The 16,432-nt window shown below is 42.6% G+C and overlaps 1 protein-coding gene across 3 annotated transcripts in view; it reads left to right on the top strand.

The window, feature by feature from the left end:
• Positions 1 to 972: 972 nt before the first annotated feature.
• LOC141154347 (uncharacterized) overlaps positions 973 to 16,432 on the top strand; it is a 64,537-nt gene continuing 49,077 nt past the window's right edge. The window contains exons 1-10 of one of the 3 annotated variants that reach the window (XM_073640097.1): positions 973 to 1,173; positions 1,967 to 3,322; positions 4,042 to 4,102; positions 6,208 to 6,330; positions 9,059 to 9,690; positions 10,214 to 10,342; positions 10,691 to 10,847; positions 12,698 to 12,866; positions 14,446 to 14,546; positions 14,756 to 14,931. In XM_073640097.1, coding sequence (XP_073496198.1) covers positions 2,041 to 3,322; positions 4,042 to 4,102; positions 6,208 to 6,330; positions 9,059 to 9,690; positions 10,214 to 10,342; positions 10,691 to 10,847; positions 12,698 to 12,866; positions 14,446 to 14,546; positions 14,756 to 14,931 — 2,830 coding nt within the window. In that variant the 5' untranslated portion in view covers positions 973 to 1,173; positions 1,967 to 2,040. The remainder of the gene's footprint in view (positions 1,174 to 1,966; positions 3,323 to 4,041; positions 4,103 to 6,207; positions 6,331 to 9,058; positions 9,691 to 10,213; positions 10,343 to 10,690; positions 10,848 to 12,697; positions 12,867 to 14,445; positions 14,547 to 14,755; positions 14,932 to 16,432) is intronic. The other 2 variants (XM_073640098.1, XM_073640099.1) reach the window with 2 other exon arrangements.

The raw sequence follows: 16,432 nt of genomic DNA, 5'->3' as shown, positions 1-16,432 counted from the left end.
GTAGTCATAGTGGATTATACTGTTATATGCGGCTGGCAGGAGTCAATAACAGTCAGTGAGCTCTAATCCCTTGCTTCTGACCGATCCTTATTGTCATCGCTGGTCAGAATCGATGTCGCGAATTCGCCTTGAAACGCGCTAATATTTAAAATAAACGACAGAGACAAGATGCCAAGGCGGATGTGCAGAGCTGCGCGGAGAGGCCAGAGCCGCCATGTGTGCCTTATGTCTTGTGGCAACTGTTTATGGCCTAACCGAATTTCCCTTTAAGATGCATCTATAACATTAGGGAATTGCATTGCAAGCAATTCCCTATTGTAACATCTATATCTATCTAACATAAACCTGCAAGCACCGGCAGCAAAATCTGTGCATAGATTGTATTCTGTGACCCCCGTCCTCTCTGGGGCCGACGCCTTACATTATATTAGGAAACTGCTCAACATGCAATTCCCTTCATGTAATACCGCAGCGTCAACCTGCGGTATTTGTTATGGCTGGTGATGAACAGGACTTGTGTATAAAGCTGCTCAGTGCGAGAAATTCCAGAAATGGTGTAACCTGAAGCCGGTAATGCAGCGCTGGGAGTACTCGCGTTTAACCCTTTACATGCCAACATACACTAACTTTTATCCCTTTAAATGGCTTTTTACTTATGGGGAAGTGACCGGGTGCTAGAATTAGAGGGTCTGGCTGTAGCGGCAATTGCGGTCATCATAGTATCTGAGTGGGGGACAAAGGTCCTGTTCTTGCACATGAAGACAGTATAAACGGCATGTGATGGGTGACGGTGCACATTTTGCATTCGGACCCTGGAGCTTTTGCATTTGCACAGAAATAGCTATTCTGGCATTTCCCCAGTACTGTAGTATATATGCACTGACCACGGTCCTACACTTTCATTGGGCTCATATTTGCCCCGAGCTAACTTCCAAGTAAAGTGATTCTTCCCTATACCTGGTCATTGTCCAAGAGCTGCAACCATGACAGCAGCATAAAACAATCACACCCCATAACCGACTGAATCACAGCCACGGGCAGAGAACGCACCTGAGCCAAGAGTGAAGCTGGACGGTACGATAGAAGATAGCACATAGACCGCTGGATAATGCAGGTCCCCATGGTGCTCCTTATGCTGCTGCCTCTGGCGCTTACAGGGGATTCTGTGTCCGGGTATGTATGCAAACATATCTTAGGAATTGGCCCATATTATAACATCTGACCATGCTTGCATGTACCACCAGGTACGCACTCTGGCATGGGTCCACAAACCTAAACTAACCTGCAACACACATAGCCACCAAATCTCAGACTGTATCAATATAGATAGATTTATAAAGGTGGGGTTGGGAGAGACATAACAAATATTAACACGACCTCCATTCTAGTGAAGATTGGTCATCAAGCACCTGGCAGAGGAGGCATTTGTTCTAAACCCATGATCCGTGGGTTAGCTTCCTTGTTTGCTAATGCCTATGGAGAGAGGATACCTAATTGCCCAATGAGATAGGGGATTCATCCAACTTGGGTTGGGTTCCTCTCGGCAAGGACCCAAAGCAGCCAAATAAGCTGCCCTGCCTCTTTGGATCTGAGGGGTGACAGCTGCTGCAGGTGTCAGCAACCTGCAGCACTCAAGTTGTTGGGAAACTGTGACTCCCAGAACCCTCTGACAGTGCTGTCTTTGGTTTTCCTTCGCTGTTGTAGAATCAGCACAGCCGTGAGGTCTGTCGACCATGCACATTCTTGTAGATGTCCCTTATAAAGTGACAGGTGCACAATAATGGCTAGGAATGTTGTTCTGCATGGTTCTAAATTCGTGTGTCCTTGGAGATCATATTCAAAGCTTGGTACTATGAACTCTGTATATAGGAAAACTGGCCGGAGGTGATGTAGTGGCCAGTAAATGTGTCCTGTTGGTCAAAAGACAACATAAACCTGCAAATAAGACTTTTTCTTTTCCTTGAAGGTAAAGTGTTGTGGTTGTGGTACGATGCGGCCAGAACGCTGTGAACGAGGGTAGGAAGACCCATCAAGAAAGAGATGTTGATGGATGTTCCTAGCAACAGCAGCAGCAAAACATTAGATGGATTTTACAACGACCTTCGCCGGAAATATCCAGATGCTTTTACTCTTGCTGCTGACCTTGGTAGAAGAAATGGATCATTACAGAAATTACCACGCCTGGAGAAGACGCCATCTCCAATCCTTGGATTCCCACCAAATTCTCAGAATGTGGCCTCTCCCCAAAAATGGTCACCAGAAAGTTTCCTTTCCAAGGTGAAATATCAGAAAACACATAACGATCAAAGGAAAGAAGTAGAAAAGCCTCAGCAAAGTGGACATGCAGTCATCATCAAGGATCAAGCCATACCTATGCCAACATGGACCCGGAAAAATTACCTGGAAGCTCAAAATGGGGCATTGTTTCATCTTCCAACTCTACGCACCCAGATTGAACAAAACAAAGTTGAGCTGAAGAACAGGCTTAATCCACCCAAAAAGAAAGAGACCACCCAAAGTTCTGCAGCACAGACAAGCAATAGTGTTCAAGCAAAGATCTCCAGTGATTACATATGCTCAAAGTCCACCACTGATTACACCACCACTCAGACCACTGGTGATCACACTACCAGGAAGACCTCCATAGATTATTCTACAATAAAGTCCACCAATGAAAACATTGTTACACAAACCACTAGTGATCACATCACCAGGAGGACCTCCAGAGATTGTACTACAACAAAACCCACCAATGATTACAATGCCACAAAAAACATCAAGGATTACACCAACAACACAGAAGCCATCGGAGATTATACCACCACACAGACCATTAATAATTACACAAAAATAACAAATGATTATACCACCACAAAACCAACGAATGATTATACCCCCTCACAGACCATCAGAAATTACTCAACCATAAAGCTCACCAATGATTACACCAGCACGAAGCCCATGAAAGATTATTCCATCACCACCACCTCAAAGACCATCTATGATGACCCCACCACACAGACCATCAGAGATTACACAACCGCAAAGCCGACCAGAGAATACACCACCACAAATTCCACCAATGATTATACCACCACAAAGTCCAGCAAGGATTTCACCACCACACAGACCATTAGGGATTACACCACCACAAAGTCTACCACGAAGTTCCCCACCACTGGAGAAAGTCCTCCATCACGAACAAATGTTTCTGGAATTAAGTCAGATCCATTAGGAACCATCATGAAAGAACTGTTACCCAACAAGCCTAGTCAATTAATGAAGGACCTGCCTAAAACAACAAATAGGTTGCCCAATAATGGTAACAGTTTCTATTATTATATGTGTGTACTTTGGTATAGTTTGTTTAGACTAATTGATGTCCCTTTTGTGCCTTTTTGAATCTTTTTACCTCTTCAATCACTCAACAATATAAGTAAAGACTCGCCCAGACAATGATTTACAGGGTAGCCAGTAAGCCAACTTTTTTGAGTCTTTTTAAACTTTGAATCACTTGAAATACTCAATAATGTAAGTTAAGAGTCAGGCTTTGCCCGATAGCTGATGCCACCTACAGTGAAATATTTTCTTTATTTTGTTGGGGGGTAAAATTGCTTAGTATTCTCAGGGGACTGGCTATCTCCACAGAGAGTTAGCACCTTCCATAACACAACATAAGTGAAGTCTGAAGAGGCACTCCTATGGGTGGCTCTACGGAAGAAACATGGACTGCTGGATTAAATCTACTGGAAAACTGTGGGAAGAACCTATGTTTCCTTATGTTAATACATATTCTCAAGTACACCACAACATTTTTTTTGGTGTAGTAGCCCCTGACTGACAGAGAATGTCTATCAAGACATCAAGGAGGTCCTTAACTTGGGTGACCCACCGATTCTCCAAATGATAGGAAAGTGTTGTTTAGTTATGAACCTGTTTGGCATTGTGTCTCCACAAACACTAAGTGAGTGAAGGCTAAGGTGATTCTTTTGGCAACATGGCCCACACAAGTATCATAGATCGTCTGTTCTCTTCTTGCAGGTGGATGCATTTCAGACAGTGACTCTGGAGTCTCCGTTTGCTCACCCATGAAAATATTTAGGTAAATTATAATGTGTGATATTACAAAATCTGTAGACACGTATGAAAATCTGAGCTCAGAAGCAAGGCACTCCAACACAAAGACGATGTTCACCAATCATAGTATCATTCTGAATGAATAGTGAGCTAAGATGACATTGTGAGCCCTATGAAATGGGCCAGTCCACTTTGCTTAATATAACAACTGTAATTTTCCTTATTCTATACATTAATGTTATATTTTCCACTCTGCATGTCCAACGAGAACGATGCGATCCTATGTAGAGATCTGAATTAGCTTAATCGGGGAAGCGCTTCTTCTAGTCAGGCCACCCAACACATATGTGTTCAATCATTGATGCTCCATCCACAAGTGAGTGGACGTCTCAAGCAGGATCCTTCCTTTACTGCAAGGCAGTGTTTCAGCTTCCCAAATCCTTAGATACCAGAAAAGGGGTGCAATTATATTTCACCTTAGACAGCAAAAGGGCTAGGAGCATACCTTGTGTAAAGGGGATTATAACTGGACAAGTACTTGATTGCCAAAGGAAGAAGACCATCATAGGCAATCATCGGGTCTTGTAGGTGGTTGCCTACAGTATGACAGTCAGATTAAGAGGTGTGAACTGGCCAAGTATGACCTGTGACCCATGGCAAAGTCTTCTGTGATATTAGAGGTCAGAAATTTCTCTTCCACCCCATTGCAATTTTTAGATGTAGAAGTCTACTATTCCTAAGAAGTTACACTTAACCAGCAGACAAGTTAGTAAAATCTCTTCTAGATGGGATCAAGTTCCTTCATTGTTCTATAAAGTGAGTCACTCTTTATCTTATTTTTGCTAAGCAATGTAGTTTACCCTTAAGGGGTCATGTTCCACATATGGAGGACATGCTTTCTGTAGAAACCTACAGGAGAGAAATGGGATGTTGGAGAAATCCAACATCCTTGGTTCAATCTTTGTTCCTGGAACTGAACCATGTCCAGAATGTCTCAGGACCGCATGCTTGCTCCTCATGGTCACAGTGCCAGCTTTGACCTTCGATGCAGTTGGCTGGTCTCATGAATTATTAGGGTCATTTGAGTGCATTGAAGGAGGGTTATATTATGTATCTGCTCGGTGGTACAAGTAGACAGGTAGATGTTCCACTAACGCTTATGTTCATCATCCATACTCAGCACTTTCCATGCTGGGCTGGCTGTCCAATAGGACAGAAGTTCAATCGATATTTTGACCCGTTGAGCAAAATTGTGGGCAAACCGCTCTCCACAGTGGTTGGACTCCTCACTGATTACACATTGGTAGCGTATCTTATCAGATATCCTAAATATCTTTACAGGCACACCCCCTTTAACAAAGTATCCCATTTTTAGATTCTACATGTGGACTTTGCGTCTTTTCTTCCTGAACAATAGTCGAACATCACATCCAGAGCTCTCCCAGAAGTTCAAAGTCTTTACCCTTGTCTACATTTCAGGCACATTCTGCACAATTGTATAATATTGCACAGAACCAAGGCAAAGCCAATAATAAGAAATGGAATGAGGATTTGCTCTAATGCATGGACGTGGCCGGGAAATGCTCGATGTGCATTAAAAATGTGCTGACTCTCGAGATGTCTGTGCAGTTCATAAATGACACCAAATGTCCCATTCTGTGCAATAATATTTGCACCACTTTATTAAAAAAAATGTAATTTAGATGTGACTGATGCAATTATCCCGTGATGAATGTATATACTGGAGTGGAAATTGCAGGAGATCATTTCATATGTGAAAGTGGCGATTATTCATGGCCGGAAAATACAGGGAAACTAGAAGCTAAGTGGAGCCTAGTGGTAAACCTGTATCTTGGTGACATCACTACTTCAGGTGCAGTGACATCATCAGTTCTGGTATAGGCCAGGCTCAGTCTAGAAGAGCCATCATCTTACTAATTACCATAGCATATCTCTCCACTTGTCACATGAAGGCCTGGAGTACAGTATGTACTCGGTGCAAGCAAAGCATTAAAGTTGTACATTGCCAATACTGATAAAGTATACATGAATAAAGCCGAAATAATTGGAGGTATGCCATATCTTGGTGACAAGATTAATACATTGCATTTTTTTTCCTATCTTTGACAGGCCAAAAGTAAGAAGTCCGCAAGCTCCTCCAGCGTCACGTGACATTATCAAAAAATTCTCCACCAAACCCAAAAGAAGTTCTGAGCCCCTGAAGGCAGATCACTCCTTAGTGCGGGGGAATGTGTAAGTTATTGTATAGGAACTGATATATTTTATGTTTTTGTGTTCACTCGGGATTGACTTCAGTTGCCTAAACTGGTCTGTGCCATTGAGGTATGGGCTCCATAAGACCTCTGAAGGCATCCTGAGGTATATGGCACCCTTTACTCCTGTAAGTTGCTCTGTGCTTCCATGGATTCGATTTGTTTTTCCGGCACATCCTACAGATACAGTTATATGAAAAAGTTTGGGCACCCCTATTAATCTTAAGCTTAATGTTTTATAAAAATTGGTGTTTTTGCAACAGCTATTTCAGTTTGATATATGTAATAACTGTTGGACACAGTAATGTTTCTGCCTTGAAATGATGTTTATTGTACTAACAGAAAATGTGCAATCTGCATTCAAACAAAATTTGACAGGTGCATAAGTATGGGCACCTCACCAGAAAAGTGACATTAATATTTAGTAGATCCTCCTTTTGCAAAAATAACAGCCTCTAGTCGCTTCCTGTAGCTTTTAATGATTTCCTGGATCCTGGATGAAGGTATTTTTGACCATTCCTCTTTACAAAACAATTACAGTTCAGTTAAGTTTGATGGTCGCCGAGCATGGACAGCCCTCTTCAAATGATCCCACAGATGTTCAATGATATTCAGGTCTGGGGACTGGGATGGCCATTCCAGAACATTGTAATTGTTCCTCTGCATGAATGCCTGAGTAGATTTGGAGCGGTGTTTTGGATCATTGTCTTGCTGAAAGATCCATCCCCTGCGTAACTTCAACTTTATCACTGATTGTTGAACATTATTGTCAAGAATCTGCTGATACTGAGTGGAATCCATGCGTCCCTCAACTTTAACAAGATTACCGGTGCCGGCATTGGCCACACAGCCCCAAAGCATGATGGAACCTCCACCAAATTTTACTGTGGGTAGCAAGTGTTTTTCTTGGAATGCTGTGCTTTTTTGCCGCCATGCATAACGCCTTTTTGTATGACCAAACAACTCAATCTTGGTTTCATCAGTCCACAGGACCTTCTTCCAAAAAGAAATTGGCTTCTCCAAATGTGCTTTTGCATACCTCAGCCGACTCTGTTTGTGGCGTGCTTGCAGAAACGGCTTCTTTCGCATCACTCTCCCATACAGCTTCTCCTTGTGCGAAGTGTGTTGTATAGTTGACCAATGCACAGTGACACTATCTGCAGCAAGTTGATGCTGCAGCTCTCTGGAGGTGGTCTGAGGATTGTCCTTGACTGATCTCACCATTCTTCTTCTCTGCCTTTCTGATGTTTTTCTTGGCCTGCCACTTCTGGCCTTAACAAGAACTGTCCCTGTGTTCTTCCATTTCCTTACTATGTTCCTCACAGTGGAAACTGACAGGTTAAATCTCTGAGACAGCTTTTTGCATCCTTCCCCTGAACAACTATGTTGAATAATCTTTGTTTTCAGATCATTTGACAGTTGTTTTGATGCCACTCTTCAGAGGAGATTCAAACAGGAGAACAACTTGCAAGTGGCCACTTTAAGTAGCTTTTCTCATGATTGCATACACCTGGCTATGAAGTTCAAAGCTCAATGAGGTTACAAAACAAAAAAAAAGTGCTTTAGTAAGTCAGTAAAAAGTAGGTAGGAGTATTTAAAACAAGAAAATGATAAGGGTGCCCATACTTATGCACCTGTCAAATTTTGTTTGAATGCAGATTGCACATTTTCTGTTAGTACAATAAACCTCATTTCAAGGCAGAAACATTACTGTGTCCAACAGTTATTACATATATCAAACTGAAATAGCTGTTGCAAAAACACCAATTTTTATAAAAACATTAAGCTTAAGATTAATAGGGGTGCCCAAACTTTTTCATATAACTGTATGCACAAATTGAGATTTACGAAATTTGGAGACAAGTCATCGCCTTGAACATTTTGTCACGTTCCCCAGACCAAACCTGACAGGGTGCATTCTTGGTATGTACATTGTTATATAGATAGTACATGTCACATACACATGATGCCAAGTCCCAAGGTTCCTAGCAGAACATTGCCCCGTCACACTGCTTCCACCAGCTTGTCTCCTTCCCATAGTGCCTCCTGGTGGGTTTACTCCTGGACCACTCCTGGACCACTTTTCACAGGTACTGACCACTACATAATGGGAGCACCCCACAAGCCTTGCTGATTTAGAGATCCTTTAATCCAGCCATCTAGCCATTGTCATTGTTGGTCAGGACCTTACGTTTGCCCATTTTTTGGATTTCAACACAGTAGCTTCAAGATCTGACCATTCACTTGCTGCCAAATATATCCCACCACTTGACAGGTGCCATTGTCTCAAGATAATCAATGTTATCCCTTTCACATCAGTGGTTTTAATATATTGGCCTATTGATATATTCTTTTTGTATAAATTCTTTCTGTTTTCAAGATCTCTGCTTGCTGTCATTCAGCAGGAACCATCCTAATTTACTCCTAAGGGATAAAAATCTGCCCAAGTCATGTGATGGGCATAGCTCATTATTAACCCGTGTCCATCACATAACCAAAACATGAGGAATTAGTGGAGCAAATGTTTTTACTGCTTTTGGCCTCCAGCTGCTTGACCTACTAGTTTTACCACATTACGTGACGTTACGTTGACTGTGCAGGAACAGAACTAATTCTTGCCCATGGGCTTAGAGACGTGTTAGCCTGAGAGTCAGTGTAACTCTTGCTTGTAGACATATTAACAATGTGAAATTTTACTTTTTTTATAGAACGCAGATTGTCCACATAGAAGACACCCCTACGACAAGGTACTCAAAGAGTTCTATCAACTTCAATGAGAAGATACCACAAAGGCAAGCGAAGGCTCGAGTACATTTTGAGGATGAATCAAAAGAAGATGCTGAGTTTCGATACCAGGAAAGATGTCTTCTCGAGAGAAGGAAGAAAGCTAAGATGAGCCCAAATATCTCCCCAGGTCCTCAAATAAAGCTTATGGAAAGGAACGCTAAGACTGAAACTGACAAGACATCTACTTCACCTTCAAAGGAAGGTGAAATGCCAAAAAGTCCAGATCATCAGACCATGACCCTTCCACACAGACGTCATCCATTTCCACCGAATGTAGCAAAGAAAGTGCTAATTGATATCCCAAGAGGTGGTCTTCCCAGCAGACGTGTGCCTCAAATACGGATATCCCCTATAATGAGGGACATTATGAACAAACAGTTGTCTCCTCGAAATGTGACTTCTCTTGATGGAATCACCATGAGCTTCACAAAGAGCTGCAACGAATGGGGGGAGCAAGGCCAAAATATCACAGACATCAAAGATGATAGAAGAGGCCACCATAGTCTTTCTTCGCTGGAAACCCTAGGAAGTGGAACCACAGAAGGTGTCAAAAGTACAATATATGGATAGAAAGTACCAAGCAGCCAACACTATAAAAGTAGTAATGACTTAATGATGTTTCTCTAATCTATATTAGGAGTTATTGCTTGGTTTAGAGACCTTGAGATCTTAGTTGTCTCATTAGTTTTTTACTTGGGCATACTAAAAAAATTCTGGACACCTCTCATCTTATGTTGGCTTTATTACACATTCTCGTTCTATAAAGAGGTGTCCCATTGAATCAGTGATAGCTGATCCTTGATTTGGTCCATCACATGGTCAAATTAGCTTGAATTGAGCCAATGTCTTTCATCTGGTTGGCTATGACTGGTCTCAGCATCTAGCTCACATTCTTGTCATCAAACGTGATTTTGTCCATTTTCTAGAAAGTATGAAGACACTTCTTAAAGGCTTGATAGCACTTTACTGCATTCACCATTGACGGGGTCACAGCCTTACAATAGATGGACTCTAACCAGCCTGTGTTTTGTCTATCTAATAAATTCTTTAATTAGTATTATTTTTTTTTCACATAGGTTCTTCTGAAGTCACAATAATGAAAATGGAATGGGCAGATTCAAGTTCCTCCATCGGCAGTGGAAGTCACTCAAGATCATCATCTCAAAACGGTGACCTCGATCCGGACCGTACATCACAGAATAAAGGTAAGCAATATCAACAGGACCCTGTATGGTATTCCCTCAAAACTAGTGGGTAAAATTACAACCACAAAGTGCTAATCAGGAAGAAGGAAGTTCCATCTCCAACCAGGGTTTGTGTGTTTCTCATGAGTGTGGTCTTTCAAGATGTATGTACAGATGGAGCATGTCCTCCTGACCTCATTGGTTTGGAGAATCAGACTTGGATCATTAGGTTGTAGGACACAATGTAGGGCCCCATAAAGTCAGTGAACCATAACGTCTGAACATCTTTTCCTCTCCTTTGCCTGTTTTTGTTCCGTCTACAGTCAATCACATTATCAAAGCAACATGATTTTGCTTCTGTTTCTAAAGGAGCAGAGATCTCTTTCTACAGTAAAGTGAGGAGGAGCCTTCGTTTGAAAAAGAAGGAAAGTGCTGAAAGTGGCAGTCTCGATCCAAATTTCATCCCAAAGAATGCCAAGGATCTAGAACAGGACCAGAGTTCTTATACATCAACACATATGCACAGGTAAGACCATTGCCCAGTTTACTAAGTTCTAGATTCTTGACCTGTCCTGTGTGTCCCCATGGGGTGCACACTTTGCTTTTAGTTGTTACTTCTGATGTCCTACTGCTTTGGTATTAAAATGTGCGGTAGTCATAGTCTTGTGGGAACACTGAGAAACACTGACCTAAGGCTGAGATTGTACATATAGGTCATACTTACTAACTCTCCCAGAATGTTTGAGAGGATTCCGGAAAAAAAAGTGGAGATTCCCAACTCCCGGAAGAGTTGGCAATTCCTCCTAGAAAGCAGCAGAATGTTTTCTGTGTGTAGCGCTATTATGATATCTCGTCATACTGAGCCCTGGCATGAAGACATTCAATGAACGTCAAAGATTGTGGCCTGCAAAATCCACATTCAGGAGCAAGAATGGAGTAAGGGAAAGGGCATGGCCTGCAAAAAGACCTCTATATTAATGCAGACCCAGGACATAATCCCAGAGCCTAAACAAATCCAGACTTCGGAGGAGCCTCCCGACCAGACCCCCTAAATAAATACATATCCCTAACCTGAATCCCGTAAACAGATACAGACCACAGAACAGACCGCCAACCAAACTTTCTATAAAATATATATACCTTAGACATGACCACCCCCCCAAATAAATACAGGCTCAGACCAGAACCCCTAAATGCAGATGCAGACTCCTAAATGAATGCAGTCCCAAGACCAGGCCCCGTAAATACAGACACAGATCCCTAAGTAAATAAAGACGACAGACCAGGCCCCCTAAATACAGGTCAAGATACCTAAATAAATACAGACCCCAGACCAGGCTGCCTAAGTATTGACCAAACGCCTAAATAAATACAAACAACAGACCAGACCCAATAAATGCAGACACAGAGGCTAAATCAATACAGACCCCAGACCAAGACCCCTAAATACAGACCAACATCATTAAAAAAAATACATACTCAAGACCGAGATTGGTAAGTACAGATCCAGATCCCCAAGTAAATCCAGACCCCAGACCAGGCCCCCAAAATAATATCAGATCCCAGACCAGATCCTGTGAATACAGACTCCTTTAATAATACAAAACTTTCTTAGAACTGTCTGATAATCCAGAACATTGTTCAGGTCTAGAGATGACTAAAAATATTGGCAGGTCTAGTGGTCAGCAGACATTGTCATCATTGCGCCAGGCCTAGTATTTAGAAGAGGCAATGGGGATGCCGGCAGGTAGAAGGAGGTACACAGGGTCCTCAGCGGCCATGGGCTATCAACGTGGCTACTGGACCAGGGTCCTACAAATCTTTTCAATAATTTTTAATCAGATACCATATATCTCGGGTTAACGGGATGTTATATATTATTATTAGCAATTTTCTAGGTTTTTCTCGCGATCTGTCCTCTTGCGATCCAGGGCTGGATATGACTGTACCCCCTAATTTTACTCCTCCGATCCTACAAGCTGGTAGTTTACATCGTTATATGGTAAGATGAAGGATGTTCTCTGCGGAAAACTGCCAAGTGTATTCCATGACCTCATAGAAGAGACATATTTGAGGTTGGATCTTCCTCCCCTCCCTTCATTCCCAGCTTTAAGAGGCTTTAAAAATGAGATTATCTGAAGTTAACCAAATTCTTCCTTAGCGCCAGAGAGGGCTAATAAGCTCAGTATGAAGGGTTTAATCAGCTCCGGCAGAAACACATACATTGTGTCGCTGGCTTTCTGTGTCATTTTCCGCAGTGGAATATATCCCCGTAATATGATTCATGATACAGAGGGATTTGGCTGATCCCCGTACTGTTTCCACACATAAATTCAGCATCACTGATTCATCTCATGTCTCCTGTATCTTTTGCAGAGGAGTCCGTGGAAAATCTAGTCCTCATTGTGCCGCGATTCGCAGACCACCCGACCAGACTGCTGCAAATGACCGTCTGCCCAGTCGTGCTGCTGGCATAAATAGGACGATGAAGGACGTTATGGGGGATGTAGAGCCGCGGGGCACAGAGAGGACACATCCAGTAAAGGTGACATTGTATAACGAGTGTTGTACATGGGGAACAGATCACAAAACCATCCGAACGTTACAACCCTAAAGGCTATTTTTTGGTGAAATCAACCGATACCAATGGGGTGCTCCCAGGAGTATATGAGTCTAAAGGCCCAGCCGAACCCGTCAACCACCTAATGTGACTCTTCCCAGCAGAGAGATGTAGTGGTGTGTTGGCAAGGCAATCATTTTGTGCCCCCTAACCCGTAAACTGTGAGCACTCCCCAAGTCCCTTCCACCAGTCCAATATTGAACATCATATTTCCAGAGTACATTATGCAGAGCGCAGCATTCAAGACAAGTTTGTCATCAGTTGCTGCACTCTGCAGTCAGCGACCGAAAAGACAAAACTCACTTCATTATACTGAGCTTTGTAATTTTGATTGTTGCCTATGCAGAGCACAGTATTGAACTTCATATTCCCTGAGCACATTATGCAGACCGCAGCATTTAAGATGAGTTTGGCATCGGTTGCCACTCTCTGTATAGGCAGCGACCGAGAAGATAAAACTCACTTAATTACAGATCTTTAAAATTTTGGTTGCTGCCTATGCAGAGTGAGTATTGAACTTTAAATTCGATAAGCATATTATGCAGAGCACAGCATTTGAGATGAGTTTGTAAATGGTTGCTGCACTCTGCATAGGCAGCGACTTAGAAGACAAATCTCACTTTATTATACAGAGCTGTGTTATTTTAGTTGCTGCCTATGCAGAGTGCAGAAGCTAGTGACAAACTTACCCACTGCACTCTGCATATGTGCTCTGTAGGCATTCAATGCACGAAGAAGAAGTGGTGCTTATATGCACCGATCATTCAACAGTTGCGGCGGTGTGGGTGTAAGGGATGAGATTGGCCGATGGTTACTTCTGTGTCCCTAAACACCTTGCACAGGTGTCCCTTCTTTTGAGCCTGCTCTTCTCTGCACACAGCCAATATAGCTGACAATGCTGAGAGTAGTCTTCCTTTCTGTGTAGCTGAACTAGACTCACTGATAAAACAGGAACTAACTCCTAGTGCCCACTTACTCCTCCCTAAACCATGGGCTGGCCTTACAGTTAACCCTGTCCACCCCGGTACTCAGGAAAACCACAGCCCACATGCGGATGAACTACACAATAATATACAGGTCACACAATAAAATACATTAGGACTCTTCAGGGAGGGTGTTTGACATCTTCTCCACCTTTACATGGGATTCAGGTGATATTTTGTTCTCCCATAGACTTTGGAGCCCGAGATAATCATGCTTGGGGGGTTCCCCACCCTATGAACCATCTTTTCTTGCTGTTCCTCTGTTGTTCCTACTGAAAATATATGAATAAACTGACAACTGGGAGGCTACAATTCACATTTTGGAATGGGGCGTTTCTTGCGGTGCCCAATCAGTGCTGACAGTGTCAGATTGTTTGGGGACACATCCAGTTGACAAGGAGAATGGCAACGCCCAGTTGTCAATTTATTTATATATTTCCAGGAGGAGTAACAGAATCCTCTTTAAAAATACAAGAAAAAGTTGGACTGACTATAAATTTGATTACGTTTTTACTATTCAGGTGCCGTATTCGCCCATGAGAATGATGCAGTCATTGCTGAAGAGAGGACGAGCAAAGGATTATATGGTCCGTGTACCCTCTCCACCCCCACAGGAAACCAGGTGATTGACTTAAAAAAGACTGCATTGAGCTCTGGCCATGCTACATTAAAGTTTATTTCTGAAACAGCACCACTCTTGTCCATTGTCTGTTATTACAGTTGAGCCATATTTACTTACTGAGCTGCATTACTAGACACAGCCTACAGAGCGGCGCTGTTTCTGAAAGTGTCCTTGTAAATGTGACATCAGAATATATACCTTATTCTTAGGCCTCCATCCATCAATGTACAGTCTGCTAGATATGGAAAAGAGAATATCCCTGACCAAGCATCTGGAAGACTACTGGCTGTACAATCTGACTTCAGCCGTCTGGTGGAACTTGAACGTCCGAAAATGGGGTTCAGTGGATTATATCTGACTAAGAAGAACCAAAATGGATACTCAGGTCAGTGCACGCTCACGTCATTTCCTCATTCAGGATCCATCATCAGGACTAGATCCATAAATGGTCCATCACAGTTTAGATACCTGAATAGAGATGAAATGAAACTCATCTACAAAGAGATTTGTGATAGGTGGCCTAACTAGGAAGACATGGACATAGTGGACTACTAATGGAATTGACGTTGGTGAAGCCAGGGAGATTGTTTGTTCTTCATTCTTAACCCACAGCAGAACCTTCTAGCACAGGACAAGTCTCCATAGGCAAGGCCAGAAGGGCAAGATACACCATGTCAGGGTAACAATACTACAGTTCTCAAATGTAGTCAGACGGGTCGGGGTCAGGGCAGGTGGAGTTGTTTCACAGCAGTAGATGTGCAGAAGGTCAGGGCAGGCGGAGGACAGGTAGATGTCATAAGGAAACAAGCTGGGTCAATGCCAAACAATACCGAATAAACAATAAGGAACCAAATGGACCTTATTGTGCAAAGTGGCCTTAGACAAGCTAATATTGGGGGAGAACACCTACCTACTCCAGGGGAACTTTGGTGCGCTTGCAATTATACATTGCATTATTCTTGGCCTGCGCTGTTCTACAATGTTCTGTTCTGTTGCTTGCAAATAGTCACTTCAAGGGTTAATCATATCAGTCCTCAGCACAAGTGGAAACTAATGCATGTTAGCCCTCGTCATCAGTGTTGACTACTGATTCCCCCCCCCCCCTCGAACACACAGTCAGACAGACTGGGGTCAGGGCAGGTTTAGCTCTTTTACAGCAGTAGACATGAAGAAGGTCAGGACAGGCAGAGAACAAAGAGATGTAGTGAAGAAACAAGCCAAACCACACAGAATAAACAATTAAGAACCAAATGGACCTTATTGTTCAGACCCAGACTAAGTGGCCCCACACCTACTGATATTGGGTGAAACCCCTACCTTTGCCCCAGGGGACCTTGGTGTGGGGGCAATTAATTCATTCCCTTATTATTGGCTAACAATGTGTTCTGTGCTGTTGCCTCCAAATAGTCATAGACCTCCAGCACTTCAAGGGATAACTATAGATGATCTCAGTCATCGGCACAAGATGATAACATGCATGCTCCCCCATATCCTTTGTCATCAGTCTGGACTACTTAGTTTGTCCTCCCAGGAGAAGTCTCCATTAGCAGCAGCTGGAGTTATAGAAGGGCAGGATAAACCATTTCAGGGTACAAAAGCAACAAGTATCAAATATAATTATCGAATGGGAACTATATATTAAGTGAATGTCACTTTAAGTCAACATAATTATCGAATGGGAACTATATATTAAGTGAATGTCACTTTAAGTCAACATTCTATACACAGGCTCGGACATTACTTTAACTGAGTAAAGAGAACCATAGAATTAAAATGAATAAATCTTTATTATAATCACTTAAAAGAAATTAAAACAACGGAGTGCCCAGTAGGGGGGGACACCTCGGTATCCTAGATATTTATGGAATTGCTGCTATTTTCATAAA

The sequence above is a fragment of the Phyllobates terribilis genome, unplaced genomic scaffold, assembly GCF_046119375.1.
Source record: "Phyllobates terribilis strain yellow unplaced genomic scaffold, ASM4611937v1 Scaffold_7__3_contigs__length_470593459, whole genome shotgun sequence".
Classification (NCBI taxonomy): Eukaryota; Metazoa; Chordata; class Amphibia; order Anura; family Dendrobatidae; genus Phyllobates; species Phyllobates terribilis.
Note: the sequence above shows the minus strand (reverse complement) of the source record. Positions and strands in the feature narration are given on the sequence as shown.